Below are 19,355 nucleotides of genomic sequence, written 5' to 3'. Positions count from 1 at the left end.
GGTGCCCCTGGGCTGGCTCTTGTGCGAGTGACACATGAAATTTTTCGAGCGAGATTGTTGCCGGTGCCCCTGGGCTAGCTCTTGTGCAGGTGGCACATAGAATGCACCATTTTGAGCGTGGCCGTTACCAGTGCCGCCTGACTGGCCTTCGTGCGGGTGACACATAAAAGCACCCACTACACTCTCTGAGTGATTGGCGTTAGGAAGGGCATCCAGCTGTAGAAACTCTGCCAAATCAGATTGGAGCCTGGTGTAGCCATCTGGTTTCACCAGTCCTCAGTCAAATCGTCCAGCCCATGCTAGCATGGAAAGCGGACATTAAACGATGATGATGATGATGATGATATTGAAGCATTGTACTATAGCTGGATACTTTTCCTATCACTAACTTTTAATTGATTTTCAAGTAAGAGATTTTTTATTCCATACATCTATGGAGGCATGAAACAAGTAAACAAGTTATTGACAGGAGAAATGATACAGCACCACTCACAGCAACTGTCCTAGCACACAGATGTAAACAAATAGACACATACACATATATACATGTATATATATATATATATATATATATATATATATATATATATATGCATTTGTATGTACAATGGGCTTCTTTCAGTTTCTGACTAACATATTCACTCACAAGGATTTGATCAACCTAAGGCCAAAGAAAGATACTTGTTTAAGGTACCATGCAGTAGGACTGAACCCAAAACCACATGGTGGGAAGTGAACTTCTGAACCACATTGCCTTGCTTGCACCACTAATCTAGACAAATGGTGTTGAGTAGGCAGTAAATTCCTAGCAGACTAATTCATCAGTATTTGCACTTTAATGAAGATCTTGGTTTAAGGGCCAGCATTGCAACCCCTTCCCACTAATTCTCCCTTATACCCAAACTCAATAGACCTGATCAATCACCAATTAGTGGATATCTTTGGCCACAAAATGACCAATAATTGACTCCTTATTTCTCCATTAGGTTAAGGCAGCTAATTTGTCACTTAGCTGCTGGGCATCCTACAACTTATAAGTCTCCAATCAGTTCTATATTTCTAATATTGATATCTATTCATTTTCTTTACCAACTCACCTCCTTCCTTCCTTCTACCCCACCCACCACCATTCTCAATAATGATTCTTCATGAGACCTGGAGAAAAAATCTATTTTCTTCTAATTCTTTCTTCATTTTATCTTATATCACAGGACTGGCAATCTCTGATTGATTGTTTAACATATAGGTGCAGGCATGGCTATGTGGTAAGAAGTTTGCTTCCCTATCACATGATTCTGGGTTCAGTCCTACTGTATGGCACCTTGAGCAAGTGTCTTCTACTATTGTGAGTGGATATCAGAAATGGAAGTTGAAAGAACCCTGTTGTATATATATATATATTTAAATATATATTAATATAAACAGCACCCTCAGTCACAATTAGTGACAATTATGAGTGTGTATGTGTGTGTGTCTTTGTATTTGTGTTTGACCCCCACTACTGCTTGACAATCAGTGTTGGTATGTTTATGTCCCCATAACTTAGTGGTTTGGTAAAAATGACCAATAGAATAAGTACTTGGCTTTAAAAAAATAAGTCCTGGAGTCAATTCATTCAACTAAAAATTCTTCAAAGCAGTTCCCCAGTATGACCACAGTCTAATGACTGAAACAAGTAAAAGATACATGTTACAGAATTGGTCAAGTGTCAGTTTTCAGTTGAGTGTTATTTTCAGCTGGTCAAGCCACCACATAAAGGCTCCAGGGTTGATAGAGTGTGTATCAGAGAGAGCTCCAACTGTACTTGCTGCAACAAGGCAGCAGTATATCAGAAAACTAGTGATTCAAGATATGAGAGGCAGATGGAGTCTGCACAGAGAAACAATTTGACAGTCTATCTGTTGAAGGCATGGCTGTGTGGTTAAGAAGTTTGTTTCCCCAACCTCATGGTTTTGGGTTCAGTACCATTGTGTAGAAAATTGGACAGGTGTAGCCAACTTTGTTGAGTCAATGCTTAAAAAAGATTGCTGTAGAGAGAAAAAGAGAGAGGAGTTGAATGAAAGTAAGAGTTACTTTTACAACTTACAGTTTGAAGATAGTGGAATGATTCTCACTCTTTTCATTGCTTCAAAAGAATCGGTGAGTAAGCTGTTTCCTTCCGAGGGTTGTTATCACAGGAGCTTGGACAAGTTGACTTGAAGTAGCAGATTATATGAGAAATGAGGTTAAGCTGTGTGGTAGGAAGAGCATTGATTGATCCAATGAATGCAGAAATAATTATTGTTTTAACACAAAGCTATCATTTTGGAAGGTAGGGCACTAGCTGATACCATTGGCTCTAGTACTCGATTGGTACTTTAATTTATCAACATCAGAGAGATGAAGCGCAAGGTTGATCCCAGCAGGATTTTTATCCAGAAAGTAAAGAGTTTTTAAAAAAGTACTTTAACGATGTCTGCCAGCTCACAGGACTTGGATACAAAGATAAAAATAGCCTGGGTTTAGAGTAAGAAAGGGATCATTGACATTTGGATTATCAGTGTATCAGTGACAGATACAAATATGAGGAGGTTGTAAATGATGCAGTTTGGAAATGGCAAAGAATTCAGCATGTGCCATCCACATCAGTGTGGGTGGTATGTGAGAGTAAAGAAGGCTTTTATGTATTAAAGTCATTGAGGATGATAAGTTTAGAGAAAGTAGAGAGTAAATAGATGTCCTCAGTGCATGATGAGCAGAAAAAAAGCAAACTTGCACTCCATCAGTTATGAGGATGAGGGTTTCAGTTGATCTGATCGACAAAGCAGACTGCTTGTGAAATTAATGTGCAAGTAACTGAGCACTCCACTGACATACATACCTTTAACATAGCTCTCAGGGAGATATTCAGCATAACACAGAATGTGATAAGGATGGCTCTTTGAAATACAGGTACTACTCATTTTTGCCAACTGAGTGGACTGAAGCAATGTGAAATAAAGTGTCTTGCTCAAGGACATAATGCACTGGCAGGAATCAAACTCATGAGCCAAATACGGCCAAAAGATGTGCAAAAAAGGTTTTCAGTCAGAGTTACTGGATGTCTTGCAAACATATTCTTGAGTTAAGTTGGATTATAAATGTGTAGGCTGGAGAGTAGGGATAGGTTAGGGATAGGAATTGAGAAATGTGTGTCTCAGAGAAGATTAAATTTTGTGGTTTACATGTATGTTAATTGGAGATGATGGTTCAAGTTTGGATTGATGTGCATATGTGTTGATGTATCAGATTGGCCCCTTTCCTGTGTTTTAGTGGGTGACTGGGGAAAGAAAATTTTGTCTCATGGGTTGGCACTATCTTTTAAACTATGTCAGTCCATATAAACTAATAGTAAATCAATGGTGAAAGGCAGACCCTTTGGAATTCTGTCTCCACTGGGCACCAATTATTACCTTCGAAGAGGAAGTCATGGGATTATATACCATGATAGACAACCTCCTTATATGTTACCTATGCAATTAGCCTTTTGTCCTATAGAGTATGTCTAGATATCATTTCTTATCTACTATTAATCTATTCATATTTCCTCAGGTATATTTACCGTCAGAGATACCCAGCATTACACAGGTACCAAATAAATAGAAACATTTTTGTCAAATTGAAATGATTTAACTCATATGGTAGTTATTTTGGGGATTGCACATTCAGAAAGCCTCTCATGGTTTATATAATTCTTTGAGAATCATAAATACAATAAACTTTCAGTAGTATTTCTTGAGATTTGTTGATTGTTCTTCAGTTTTTGTTTGTTCTTTTGCTTTGTATTCTTTTGTTTCTTTTTTTTCTTCTTTTTTTTTCTTTTTTTTTACATCTCTGCTCTCAGTGCCACATGGTAGCTGATCATCCCCCTCCCTCTTCACGACCTCAAGTGAAATGAAATTTGAGCAAATTTGGCTGGTGTGACATTTCTATCAAGTGCAACTCTCATGTTGGTAGAAAGACAAACTTTTCTCTAGTCTTCAAACATAAATTTCTTTGAGGTGTGCTCCCAGTTTCATTTGTAGGTGTACTTTTGGGATGACTGACAGTGTTTGATTGAAATTGCCTGAGAACAAGATTGTGTGACTCCACCCATGATGTTCATGTCAACTCTGAGATCTTTTAAGGTGCCACCAAGAACCTCAGGTGCAAGTCGTTTAGACAATATGCTCTCATCACATACTGTCAGTTTGGCTTACTTCACAACCTCTGCTTGTCCAGATCCTTTGTAAATATTGATTACAAATTTTGGCACAGGGCCAGCAATTTCAGGGGAGTGGGTAAGTCAATTACATCAACCCCCAATGCTCAACTGGTACTTATTTTACTGACCCTGAAATGATGAAAAGCAAAATCGACCTTGGCAGAATTTTTATTCAGAATGTAAAGACAGATAAAATGCTGCTAAACCATTTTGCCTAGTATGCTAATGATTCTGCCAGCTTGCTGCCTGATCCTTTGTAAATATTGCATACAAGACTGTTATTGTGTGCAATGTTGAGTGGCAGTTTCAAAGCAGAACAAGCAGTCCTGTCCCTGTGAGTAAAGTTGCAGCAATTTCAAATGAGGCCACTGCAATACAACAATAGCAATCTACTTGAGTGAATGAAATTTTATTAAAATTTGATTGATCAAAGGTTTTACCTGTTCCATCATAAGTATCAAGGAAAATAATTTCTCCCATACCAGATGTCACTAATTGCTTTTTATGTATCAAACCAAGAGTAATTCATTTTAGTAGACCTGCTATTCCAGTTGTTGATTGTTATAGCTGGTTACCTGAGGAAACTCTTAACTGATTTGTGACTGCAGTGCTTCTGGAGGTGATGGTTTACCCTGATCAAAATCCTTACCTGCCATAGAATGTAGGGTATTTTCAATGAAAATCTATGCTTGGCTGTATATGAGTGAGGTTAAATCTAGATGGGTTTTTTTTAACTCTTGTGCTTGACAAAGTATGTTTTTTTATCATGTTGTACTGATGATTTTGCCAAAGTTGCTGAAAATTGGATGATGAACAGGCATAAAAATGATAACAAAGGAACTTTCATCTTGCTTTCAAGCTACACAAAACTACTGTTTTTCTCAAGACACTGTTCCAGTTTGCATTGTCTCTGGCAAGCTTTATGGTTTGTTACACAGGTATATCAAACAACTGTTTTGAGGTCCTAGAATGAGAGTGGACCATGGTATTTTTAGCACAAGTATCAAATATTCCATCAGTATGTGTAACAATACCATGAGCTAATTATATTTCACACAAAATATACAAAGAATGTAAATAATGATTTCAAATTTTGGTAAAGGCCAGCAATTTAGAGGGAGGGGTAAGTTGATTACATTGACCCAAGTACCCAACTGGTACTTATTTCATCAACCCTGAAAGGATGAAAGATAAAGTCAACCATGACGGAATTTAAACTCAGAACATGCCACTAAGCATTTAGCCTGACATGCTAACCATTCTACTAGCTTGCAGCCTTATAAAGACTATATATTGGAACACATTCATTATGAAGAATTCCTCTTTAAAAGAAATCACATTTTCAGAAAGTTAGTTTGTGGTTCCAAATTCCATGACAGATAGAAAATATGTTTCCTGTTTCATGTTTAAGCCATTAGGCTTGTAAAATATTCAAACATTAAATAAGTTAACAGTTTGGTTTGTAGAATATGAATCCTGAATATTTTAGAAACAGAAACAAATTTAGTGAGAGACAATGAAAGAATAAATTACTTTCTGCTCCCATGGTATTTGAGACCATGTATTAACTTTACAAAGATATTACTTTTGAACATGAAAATTTGATGACAACAGCTTTCCATATGTGTTTGTGTATAAGTGTGTGTGTGAGACAATGTGGGAGATTATTGAAAGACCAATTAGAGAAAGAAAAACCACATTTTGATGTGACAAACTGGCATTTCTCTGCTTTGCACTATCACTCCTACTCTATTACAGTTTGCAGTATCTCTACAATTTTCACTTTTCTTGATTTATCCCTATTTTGCCCTAAGGGGACCTCAAACTTGGGATGCTTTGTTCATACATAATTCTGGATTGCATATGGATCTCCCTGCAAAATTTGATAAAGATTTGTTGGGAAATGATGATGTTGTTTCAAGACAAACAGACATTGATGTTTATAGATATAGATTATTAGCCATATTTCAATGCTAAATAATTAATGTTTATTACATTTATTCTTCCCTAGTTGGATCTGTGAGCTTATAGAGTTGAAAAAAAAACCCCAGCTATTGTTTTGTTTTCTATCCCTATCACATGTAGCCATATTTATTGATATATGTACAGATATATCATGTGTATGGATGCATTTACATATGTGCATGTAAATATTAGATTTAAATGTCAGTGAGAATAAACAAATCAATAACATTTATAACAATTTATATTTCATGGTTTATAGGAAAACTTTGAAATTTCTACACTTCGAACAGATTCAGCAATTGTCAAGGGAGCTGCTACACAAGAACTTAATTCATATTGGCAGCAAGATGCTAACAAAAGAGATCTCACCATAAATGCAATGTTTCTCGGTAAAGTATAAAACCAATTATTTCTTTTGTCACATTTTTTGAAAGTTTGTATAGTTGTACTTTTATGGAAAGATGAAAAGCAAAGCTGACTTTGGTAGAAATTGAACTCAGTGGTACAGGTTTGAATATAAGACCAGATATCATATCTTCCCTGGCCACTGGTCTCTGTGTCTCTGTTTCTCTTCCCTAATAGTGGTTTCTGATTTAGACTCAAAGCCTGCAATAGTGAGGGGAGGGGATTGATTAATTACATCGATCCAGTAAATGACTGGTTACTTTAGTTTATAGACTCCCAATGAGGTTGTAGCATGAGTTATGACAAGATTTGATGTCAGTGTATATACAACATTTATTGCTACATTTTATACAAGGTCTGAAATACAGACGGTACCAAATTATATGCACATCATATTCACAGGTGTTGAAAATCATTACAGATAATTAATGGTTAAACAAATCTTCATAGTGAGGCAAAAATGTATGGCAATGATTCTTCCTCATCTCTGAGTTGTTATGGAACTGTGAAAATAACTATTAGGAAAATCCACCCACATTGATGCTGATGATACAGATGCACAAGGCAAGCATTTTGGAGGCAGGGTGCATTAGTTGATACCATCAACTCTAGTACTTGACTGGTACTTTAATTTATCAACATTGGAGGGATGAAAAGCAGAGTTGATCCCAGCAGGATTTTTATCCAGAAAGTAAAGAGTTGAAAAAAAATACTTTAATAGTTCTGCCAGTTCACAGAACTTGAATGCAAAGATAAAAATAGCCTAGGTTTAGAGTAAAAAAGGGGTCAATGGTATTTGGATTGTTAGTGTGTCAGTGACAGATACATGTAGGAGGAGGCTGTAAATGAAAGTTGTACGAAGCTGTGAAAACAGCTTTGAGAAAGAATCTAACCAGGGCACCATAATGAGTGAAGTCCAAATTCTCTCTGGCTAATCATGCCAAAAATAGCTGTTTATAACACTATCACTGAAAGAACTGTCTAGAAATTATCATATAAATAGTTGGTTGAAATTGGGTTCTGCACACATGATAAACTCATGATACACATGCGATAAAAAATAATACTGAAGTCAAACACCTTAGAGTGAAAGGTAAAGTTGACCGTGATGCAATTTGAACTTGGAACATAAAGTAGCAGAAGAAATATTGCGAAGCCTTTAATAATTCTCCCAGCTCGAGTAATATCAACTAAAATCAACCTTCATCATTTTATGTCTGGTACTTATTTTATCATACAGTTGACCCGACCCTTGCAGTATTTGAGCTCATAACTTTGAAAGATAAACTCAATGCTGCATAACATTTAGTCCAGCATGTAACCAACAAATATAGATTCATCACAAAAATTTCTCTGCTGTCTTTAACTAATGAATATTTATAGAAATCAGCATGTTTACTTTGATTCTGATCACTCTAAAATTATGGTTCTAACATTTGAACTAAGATTCATTTCTTAAAATTAGTATTGACACAAGGATCACTCACACTGTGCAGTACCATGATCAAGAGCCTTCTACAATACCCTCAGGCCTTGTGAGGGAATTTGGAAGATGGAAACTGAAAGAAACCTGTCATATTTGTATGTGTGTGCACATGTGCATACATGTGTGTTTGTGTTTATATCTGCACTTTACAAAAGTTATTAGCTATGGACAGTGTTGTTGTTGTTGTCACTCCACCTGTAAATAAATTGTCTGCTCACTTCATGCCTTCAAACCGGTGAAATAAAAAAAAAAATCTCTTAACTAGAAAATCAGATAACAGTCAGTGACAAGACAGACATCCAGTTGTAATACTATATCTCAATAATGTATTCCTCTAACCCATGCTAGTAGGAAAAATTAATGTAAAGTAAATGAAAGTGTTGAGCCAAACCAGTTTGAAATAAACAGCTCTTACTCTGTTACAAATCGTTCTTTAAATAATGATATTAAACCCTTGAGATTTATTCTAATGCCAGTTCTAACTAGTGCTGCTACTATTACTGAGACTGCCATCACTTTTAATATTCATCATCATTTAACGTCCGTTGTCCATGCTGGCATGGGTTGGATGGTTTGACCAGGGGTGGTAAGCTGAGGGGCTGCATCAGACTCAATCTGATTTGGTTTGGCTTCTACAGCAGGATGCCCTTCTTAACACCAACCATTCCAAAAGTGTAATGGGTGCTTTTACATGCCACCAACATCAGCCACATTGCCTCCATGCTTTTTACATGCCACCATCACAGGTGCCAGTCACATGACACTAGCATTGGCCACATTTCCTCCATGAGTCCCAATGCACGAATGGTGCTTTTTATGTGTCAAATTTTGGGACAAGGCCAGTAGTTTTGGGGAAGAGACTAAGCTGGTTAAATCAAACACAGAACTCAACTAGTACTTATTTTATCGACCCTGAAAGGATAAAAGGCAAAGTCAACCTTGGCAGAATTTGAACTCAGAACATAGAGACGAACAAAATGCTGCTTAGCATTTTTCCCCCAGCATGCTAACGATTCTGCCAGATCACTGTCTTCATCACTACTAATATTAATACTACTGCTACTTTTCTTGCCATCACTACTACTACTACTATGATCTCACATTCTTTTTCCTCTCCTTATTTTCCTATTGTTCTCCTTCTTATTGAGCATAGACAGTCCAAGGAATTCCAGTTTCAATATATGTCTCTTTAATCCTAGATAAAGCATCTAGGAAATGGTTATTTTCTATCATGTGTAACTTGAGTATCAAAATTGACTCTGGCATGTGTGCATACATGCATGTATGTGCGTTTATGTGTGCGCATTTGTGTGTATGTGTGTGAGCTTCTCACTACAATATGTTTCTAAATGACAGTCTTATTTCTATTTTTCATTAGTCATATCTACAGACATAACCAATAGAAAAAAATGTAAATTAACTGAGTTTGTAGTTTTATCATTGATAAATAAACAAAACTGTTAATTATCCCATGTTAATTAACATAACAGTTAATGATTTCCATGTTGATAAACAATTTTGTAAGAAGCGTTACAGCTCTAATTAAAATTCATGAACCACTTAATGGTTATTATTAACAAAAACATCCAGTAATTGTTTTATTGATTAATTTTTTAGTTACTTTTCAAGCTGTCCACCATAATCTTGCAGAAATATTGGTGTCTGGGATATAGCTTTAAAATGGCTTCATTCCTTCTTTTTTTTCTCCCCCCACCCCACCCCTCTTGAAAGGAAAATCATAAGCCATCATAAAGTATACTTGCTTTGTCAGACTGCTTAATAAGTTGAATCTGAAGATATATTGTTAGAGGAAATCTGTGCTATTTTTAATGTATTGCCATTTAACATATATAATTTTTTCTTGAAGTCTGTCTTTCAGCTATTTTACACTCTTAACACTATTTTTTGATGATTGCTTAGTCCCAACATAATTTATGTGAAGGTTTGGTGCCACGTCACATGCACTCATGCCAGTGTTACATGGTATACACTTGTGCCAGTGCCATGTACAATGCACTTGTGCTGGTGTCACATAACATGCACTCGTGCCAGTACCACATGCTATGTGCTTGTAATGGTGTCATGTAAAATACACTCATGCTGGTGCCACATAAAATGCACTTGTGCCGGTGTCACGTAAAATGCATTTATACCAGTGCCACCTAAGATGCACTCATGTTGGTGCCATGTGAAATGCACTCATGCTGGTGCCACATATAAACCACCCAGCACACTCAGTAAAGTGGTTGGCTTTAGGAAGGGCATCCAGCCATTGTAACCAAACTAAAACAGATGATTAGAGTCTGGACAACTTTCCAACTGGCCAGCTGCAGGGAAAACACATGCTAAACAACAACGATGATGATGATGATGATGACGGTATCGTTTTCAAATAGCTTCTGACTTCATAATTTTTGTCTTGTCATCCTCTTTTCAAAGAGACATTCAAGACAACTAATTCTATCCTGACATAAAACCTCCCTCAATACTACGCCCCCCCCACCCTCAGTTGAGGGGTCTTGTCTTGTGAGTTATTTGGTAACCTTATTTGTGTCAATACAATATAAAAAAGCACTCAGTACACTCTATAAAATGGTTGGCATTAGGAAGAGCATGGAAACCATGTCAAAGCAGTCCTCTGGCTCCTGTCAAACTGTCCAACCCATGCCAGCATGGAAAACAAACATTAAATGATGATGACGATGACGACAATAATGATGATTCTGGGTGACAGAATTTCTGGTTCATTAGAATCTAAAGATGAATTAAATCTGTACGCCTTTACCTTAATAAGTCAAAAACAGTAATCTATTCTGAGACATGTTGCATGTTCCAGTGCATTTCCCCTTACCACCAGCAATTTGGGTAAACATTACTTTTAAATTTATCAAATAATTATGTATCTTAATTACATAATTAAATAAATAATGAGGTTTTATGCCAATGAAATAGTGGTTGAGCATAATTAAAATATGACCTATATATTTGAAGTTTGTGCTTTTCTGCATTTTATTCTAAATATGATATATTTTAGTAAATCTAAAATTTTGCAGTTGTGGTTTAACTGTAAAATATCTGGCTAATTATCTTATCTTGTTAATGAATTTTATTTACCATAAGACCCACAAATTGGCAGAGTTGTTAGAGCATCAGAATGCCTCAGTATTTATTCCAGCTCCCTGCAGTTTAACTTTAAATCCCACTTAATCTTACTTTTCCTTTTGCCTTGTAACACAGTCTGGCCAGAAGCATTGTGGTATGTGTTCTGACTCATTGCATTTCTGAGTTCTAATTCCACTTCTACCTACATGGGTGGTAGGACTAATCCATCACCTGATATAGCACAACCACCACCTAGCACCTTGGGTGCTTTTAGTAGAGCCTAGTCTGTTGCCAGCATTCAGGTCAGTTGTCCAGTTTGAAAATACCTTTCTCCCCTCTCTCTTTCCCCCTCCCTCCCACCAATCTCAGAGGTTCTAAAGAAAGGTCATTGGCACTGTTTTCTCTCCTTACTGACCAATAAAATAAAGAAAAACAACCTACAATTATCTTTATTTCAGAAATATGACAAGCATCCATAGTTTTTTGTTTATTATCTTCACTCTCTATCTCTTCCTGAAATCTTTATTTAAATATTGATATTTGTCTCACTACAAACTATGTTCAGACTAATTAAGCATCATTAGTAGGTTAAACATGAGTAAGTTAACTCCCCAGAATGACAGACTCTATCCTGTAGTCAATATATGCATTAACAAAAGTCCCTGATATTGCCATGTAAATGCTATCGACTCAATATTGATTAGAATATTAGTGAAGATTCTATCATTGATATATAAATGTCTTAGCTATATTATTGTAGTTGCCAAATTGTAACACTCTTTTATATTAAGATCTTTATCAATTCTGACACTGTTGAGAGCATCATTCTTGACCTGCTTTTCTTTATTATTGGAATGACCTTTCCATTAATCTTCACCTATATAGATTGATTTCAACATTCAGACACATGAGTCACCAGACAAAATATCGGATATTTTATCAGCTCATTTACATGTCTCTCTCTGTCTTCTTTGATACAAATTACTCTGTAATCTGTTCTATCTTCACACTGCTACTGTTTCCCTATCTTTCTCATTGTAAATCTCTAATATCTTCATTGTGCTACTGTCCTCCTACTTTTTTCACTGTAAATCTCTTATATCACCACAGTATTTCTGTCCTATCGTTATGAATGTAATCTGCCATATCAATTCAATGTTACTGTCTTCCCGTTAGACATTCTTCAATTTCATGATGACAGTTTTTGTTCTTGGCAACAGAAAACTGACTACATACCTTTCAAAACAGCCCTGAATCTCCTACCATCAAATGGGATTCTAGAATGAATAGTTTAAACATTTAAAATAAGATTAACCCTTTAGCATTTAAACTGGCCATATCCAGCCCAAATATTCTACCTGTTTTGTGTTCAAACCAATCAGATCCTGCCTCTCACACCTACCCTACAATGTTAATCTAAAAGTAAGTAATCACATCATTGAAATCTCAAAGCTATGAGATAAGATATGATTAATTGAAAGCAGTATGAATAAATAAGCATTACATTTGACAGAGTAATCCAAACACTAAAGGGTTAAAAGCATTTTTACTCCACAGGGTAAAATTTTAGTCATTTCTTTAACCCCTATTATTACTCATTGGTTGTACAGTTCCTCATGCTGACAAATTAGGTCCTTCTCTGATGGAATATCAAGTCCATGCATCATTGACTATGTCCTACTTTATAGATCAACAGATGTATACTAACAGAAATAATAAAAATTCAACATAAGAATTAGGAAATTATGTTTTGCAGCCTGGAAACAGCACTGTTATCAGTACGAGGAATTAGAAGTTTGGCTTGTGCTGACCAAATCCTTTACTTTTAGTACATGCTATACTAAAGCTTCAGTTGTATATTACACTTTATATTTTGCATAAATACTTTTTGTCAAAATATTTATTGTTACATCTTTTGTGAATTATTTACATTGTAACAGCTGTTCTACCTTTCTTTATTATAAGATATCAATCTCCTCAATGCTACTGTCCTTCTCTTTTTCTTGCTGTAATCTAGAACACATCCACACTAACACTTTTCTAGCTGTAATCTGTTGATATCTTCCCATTACTATTAACTTCCTATCTTTCTCATTGTAACCAGTTACATGTTGTTACTAGAAACACTACCATCAATATCTTCACATTGTGACAAAGTACTGTAAGATGACCTCAGGATACTGAACCTTTAAGAGAAGATGACAAAGGATCGGGATATCTGGCACCTCATTGTACTCAAAAAGAACTGTCCTCCACAGCAGAAGTGTTAAGGCTGCTCACCCTGATGAAGAGGATTGGCCTGCAAGAGTCTTGTGCCTGTGACATGTAAAAAGCATCCAGCACACACTGTAAAGTGGTTGGCATTAGGAAGGGCATCCAGGTGTAGAAACCAAGCCAAATCAGACTGGAACCTGGTGCAGCTCCCTAGCTTGTCAGCCCTAGTCAGACTGTCCAATCCATGCCAGCATGAAAAATGAACATTAAAAAAGGAGGAGGAGGAGGATGTTGATGGTGTTGTTGTTCAGTTACTATCCTTGTTTTGCTTCTTTTATTCCCTTATAATTTTCCTTATTGATTGATTGTCTTATATTTGTTTTCCCCTCTGCTGTGTTCTTATCCTCTTCTAGTTCCTTTTGTCATATATGTCTAATATTTTGTGGTTTGGATTTGTGATGGCTTTTCTTCAGAACTTCACTTATTGCCGATGTAGTGTTGGTCTTTGTGGAGGAGTAATGATGCAAATTTTCCACTAAATCATTCAGAAAAAGCAAGGGGTCTTTAAGTTTTATAAAGCTGAATCTCAGCCAGCTATTTTTTGGCTTTTTGATTCTCTTCAAGAGCACCTTGAAGTTCATTATGACTCAATCACGGTCACCACCTACTTGTGTTCATGAAGATGTTCTTGTCTTTCATTTGTTTACATCGGTTTTTAACCATTTTTGTACTAAAACAATTAGTCTATTTTGGTGTGGTCTGTTGAGGGCATGCCATATATAGGATGCTTTGTACTTACCAACAGTATTTGACTGCATCATGTTGTTATAACTAGCAAATTCCAGTAGGTGCAATTCCCTCTCATTTGAAACGTCATTACATGAGGGGGCCAATGAAATTCCCCCCAGTCACCTTGGGTATTCTTCCCTACCTTCACATTCCAGTCATCCTGTATGATTGATAAGTATATCCTGTCTGTCTTAGTGATGACATCATGAAGCTCTTTACAGAAGTCTTTCATCATGAAGATCAACATGGTGCTCTATGCACCACAATGAAAAAGTTCATCATGGGGCAGAATTTGACTTGTAAAATTGAACAACAATAAAGCAACCAATGCAGTACACATACAAGACAGTGTTGGAGAATGGTTCCGTGCCATTGCAGGAGTCTATCAGAGCTGCTTCCTTTTGCCCACTGTTTTTACCATCTTTCTGGAATTGATTATGATCAATACTTTGGGAAACTATGTGGGTGTAGTCAGTATCAGAGTGGGGAGACATCACAAATTTAAAATTTGCTGATGATGTTGTTGGATCAGTTGGAAGATGAACAGAATGAATTAGTCTAGAACTTTGATACAGCTTCCACCAAATTTAGAATAGAAGTCAGTGATAGAAAAGAAAAACCAAATCTATGGCATGGTGCCATCTCAACAGATGTCTTGTACTAGGACAGAAACTAGTTAGTGTAGCAGTTCAACTACCTGGAAGTAAAAGATCAAGGCCTGAAATCCTTGCAAGAACTGCATAGACAATGACTACATTCACCAAACTCAAACCAATATGGAAAGGTAAGAACATCACTGAATAGTAAAATTACACTTTCCCTGCATGCATTGATACTTACCATTTTCCTGTATGCATGGGAGACATGGACTCTCACAGCAGAGATTCAGAGGAAGATACAGACAATGGAAATGAGATGCTACTGCAACATCTTAGTCATCATATACTTCAACCACAAATTATTGGATTCAAGACATCATCTAGCATCACAGAGCCTCTCATAAGGACCTTCTAAAATCAGTGAAGAAAAGAAAATTGAGATGGTATAGCATTTTACAAGATTCAGTGGTCTTGCAAAAACCATTCTTTAACTCTTTAGCAATCAGATTACACTGTTAAATGTATTCCTTATTTACTCACATTATTTTTAGTTAATCATGCATTATCTTGTAACTTTGAGATTTTGATGATGTAATTGTTGATTTTTAGAATGGTATTGTATAATATGTGTGAGAAGCTGGATATGGTTAGTTTGTACATAAAATGAGTTGAATTTTTGGCCAGATATGGCCAGTTTAAATGCTAAACAATTAAGGAACCATGGTAGGGAAGAGAAAAGGAGAGGCAGATAGAGGAAAAGACATAGGCAATACCAAGGAAAGGACAGGCAAACCATTAGCAGGAACCCATACTCCTCACATACAACTGTAGCAAATGGAAAAAAATTGGTGTACAGTATGTCACAATGGTGCCCCTACAACTCCATTAGAAGGTGAGCATCCATAACATGACTTATCTCCACATTGCTAATCTCTCTCTCTCCTGTAATATTTTATAGTTTCACGTACTACTGTCTGATCTTTTATCTTTTGTCTTTTGCTTGTTTCAGTCAATAGACTGCAGCCATGCTGGGACACTGCCTTCAAGAACTATTAGTCAAATGAATTGATCCCTGTACATTTTTTTTTAAGCCTGGTACATATTCTCTCAGTGTCTTTTGCTGAACCACTAATTTACAGGGACATAAACACACCAACACTGTTTGTCAAGCAGTGGGGGGGAACAAAGACACACACACACAAACCTGGAACCATGTGGTTGGCAAGCAAGCTCCCTACCACAGCCATGCCTGTGTCTTCCTAATTTTTTTGTTTAGTCTTTTATAGCTCCTTCTGTGTTCCCTTTTTCATCATAAATTCTTACATCTTCCCATTGCTACTACTCTCCTAATCTGTTTGACAGTCCTTCTCCTTTTGTGGAACATCAGATCCATGCACTGTTGGCAATGTCCTGTTTTGAGATTCCATGATACAAGATGAAACACTACTACTGTTACAAGGAATGGAATCAGGACTTTGGCAGTGAAAGAGCCCTTAGCCCTTAGAAAAATACTTGGTGTACTAAGAGTATTAAACTTTCATATTTACAGGGAGGTAAAGATATTAGTGTTATAGGGAAATAGAAAACTATTAATATGAATTGTGAAACTATTATCATCTAAAAACTCATCTTCTAATGTATGTGTGAGTGTGTGAGAAAGAGAGAGAGATCTGGTGAGAAGTTAGTATTTTGTTTGTTGAGAAGACAAGCTAGATTACAACATAAGTGGAAGAGACCCTTAAAAGTTTCTCTCTTAAAGTGACTTTTTATACATGCTATATTGAACAAGCATTTTACATTTTATCTGATATATAAATGGTCATTGCCCAACACTTTATTGCTGAATGTTTGTGAGATGTTTATAGCATAACAGTCCTACCTTTCCCATTACTGTGCCACTATTGTACCTTTTTCATCATAATCTGTGATATTCTACACGCACGTGCGCACACACACACACACACACACACACACACTGCTAATGCACTCCTGTATTTGTCTATATAATCAGACAGCAACATAACACTGTGGTGTTTACTATGAGAAATATAAGAAGACATAAGAGATTACACTGACAAAGGTTTCTGAAGGACATTACCATTGTGGTCATTAACAAATTAACGTTGTCAGTGTGGAGTTATAGCAGATTGTAATAATGAAGGTAGGATAATATAACTGAGAAGATATAACAAAGAATCAGTTACATCTCCACAGTGATACTATTCTCCTAATTTTGTCACTGTACTCTTATAACTCCTTGGGGCTACAGCTCCTCTACCTTCCCCATTGTAATCTGTTCTATTTCCATGGTGTTACTGTACACTAAGCTTTCACAATGTAATCTGTCATATCTCCACAGTACCACTCTCCCTTTACTTTTCTCATTTTAATGTCTTCTATCTCCCCAGAGCTTCTGTCTTACATACCTCTTCTATGATTTATTACATTCCTTATCCTTCCTTTCTCCTTGTAAACTGGGGCTGTATAATTCCACCCCACTTCTTTCTGCTGGGTATTTGGGTTAATGCCATCACCAGCATTGAGGTGCTGGACACAGTGTTCAAGCCCTGGATTAAGGAGGTGGCCCAAGAAAAGCTACCCTGTTATAAATCTCTTTTGTTCAATGAAAACTGAACTGTTGCTATTCAGACTAAGTATGTTATTGTGAAAGACAAATCATGTGAACTGATAAATGGGCCTTTTACAGTGTGCAGTACATAACTGAAACTGAAATAAATTTATTGAAACAAACATATACTGTACTAAAAAAAAGCAAGATGTTTTTAGAAAAATAGTATGCACATTCCACTAGATATTTTATAGAAACAGATTACGACAGAAACTGGTCTCATTGCCTCAATAACATCCTCAGTGCTATCATGAAATAGCTATGTGGAGGTGGTTTTCATTCATGTTGCTCATCACATCCTCTATGGCCATCATAGAACTGATGTTTGTTGTCCCTCTCAATGATGTTTTAGATGAAGTTGTCCAGGGGCTTCAAGTCTTTAGAGCTAAGGAGAACACATGTTAGGGTTCACGTGGTCATAGAAATTGTTGACAAACCACTCATGAGTTGTGAGGACCATATGGGAGGAAGCAAAGTTTTACTGGAATATATATAGTTTTTCTTGGGCCACCTCCTTAATCCAGGGCTTGAACACTGTGTCCAGCACCTCAATGCTGGTGATGACATTGATCCAAATAGCCAACAGAAAAGTGGCTATTTGGGACAATGTCATCACCTTATTGCTCATGATCTCTAGAAACTTCAGAAATGTACCTCTATGGGCTCAACACATAACAATTTATTTCTCCTGTCGAGCTTCTTGGTCAAACTTCCCATCAGAAAAGAATCTAGGCATGATGGGTTCCTTTGAGTGCTTGAGCTATCAATCAAACATTTTGAACAGAGTACACAGTTCTGTGTTTTACCAGACATGAACCTGCTCTCCTAATCTCATAAAACTTTACAAGATGTCTTCATGCACTACATGTATAATAGTGGGCTCCACCACCTCCAATTGTTCAGCAAGGCTCTCTTTGATTTGGTGAGGTTGTCATTGAAGATGGACAAACCCAGCCATCCTGATGTCTGATCACTGACAATGTTTCTTTTCCTTGGACACAGATGACACCCCCACCACCAGAGGCTGAGGATTTTAGATAAAAATATGCAAACTTTATACTGGAATTTTGCTAACTTGATATATTATAACATTACATGTCTTATAGATAAACTGAAGTGTGTGTTGTGTGAGAGCTCTTCTCAGAAAGTAGGTCTAAAACTTTGTCTTCAGGCCTAGTTAATTCTGAGTTAAAACTTAATATATTTCAGCAATATGTCTCTAACACTGTAAATACTACAATCAATGACTATCATAACACACAACTTGAACTAATTATATTACATTATAGTTTATCTGTTTCTTTTTATTGTTAGTTTTGCCATCTAAACTGATTAGGTTCCTAATAAATATGTTAGTAATTTGCTTTTATATTCCCTTCTTGCATTGACCTTAAATAGCCAAACTTAGCATTGTGGAATTAAATAAAGATTTATTCGTTAACATAAATTGGCTCAAATTCAACAAACTTCATTTGCTTCATTTTTGCTCCCTTTTCCTGGGTTTCTTCAGCCTCTATCAATTGCTGTACTCTTTTGTGGTTTCTTACACTTAGTAACTCATCTTAATGTCACTTTAATAACTAATTTCAACTCGGAGAATTAACTGAAAACATTATCTCACCAGAAGCTTTGAGTTAATCAATGTTAAAATATGAGATATTCTGAGAAAAATTAATGAGTTTATAATATTGATAATAAACTTTAAATTTTCAAGGACAAGATTTCTAGGTTAAAATACAATGGTACAATGGAAATTACATTTTATTAACATTTTATTTTTGTCAATTTTGTTTTATTATTTCATTCTGCAGACTTTGATGGTGTCTTATATGATTATGTCAGTGGTCAGGAAAACCTGAAAAGCAAAGTTGTGAGATTTGTTGATAATCCAGAAGATAGAATCCAGGAGGATTACCTCAGAATCCTTCGCTACTTCCGGTAAGG

General features: G+C 36.2%; 1 protein-coding gene across 2 annotated transcripts in view; it reads left to right on the top strand.

The window, feature by feature from the left end:
• Window positions 1-19,355, top strand: part of LOC106869437 (CCA tRNA nucleotidyltransferase 1, mitochondrial) — a 66,224-nt gene that overhangs the window by 17,056 nt on the left and 29,813 nt on the right. For both annotated transcript variants that reach the window (XM_014915185.2, XM_014915184.2), the window contains exons 3-4: window positions 6,447-6,576; window positions 19,223-19,349. In XM_014915185.2, the coding sequence (XP_014770671.1) occupies window positions 6,447-6,576; window positions 19,223-19,349 (257 nt within the window). The remainder of the gene's footprint in view (window positions 1-6,446; window positions 6,577-19,222; window positions 19,350-19,355) is intronic.

Source organism: Octopus bimaculoides, chromosome 11 (assembly GCF_001194135.2).
Source record: "Octopus bimaculoides isolate UCB-OBI-ISO-001 chromosome 11, ASM119413v2, whole genome shotgun sequence".
Classification (NCBI taxonomy): domain Eukaryota; kingdom Metazoa; phylum Mollusca; class Cephalopoda; order Octopoda; family Octopodidae; genus Octopus; species Octopus bimaculoides.
This window is presented reverse-complemented; position numbering and strand designations above follow the sequence as displayed.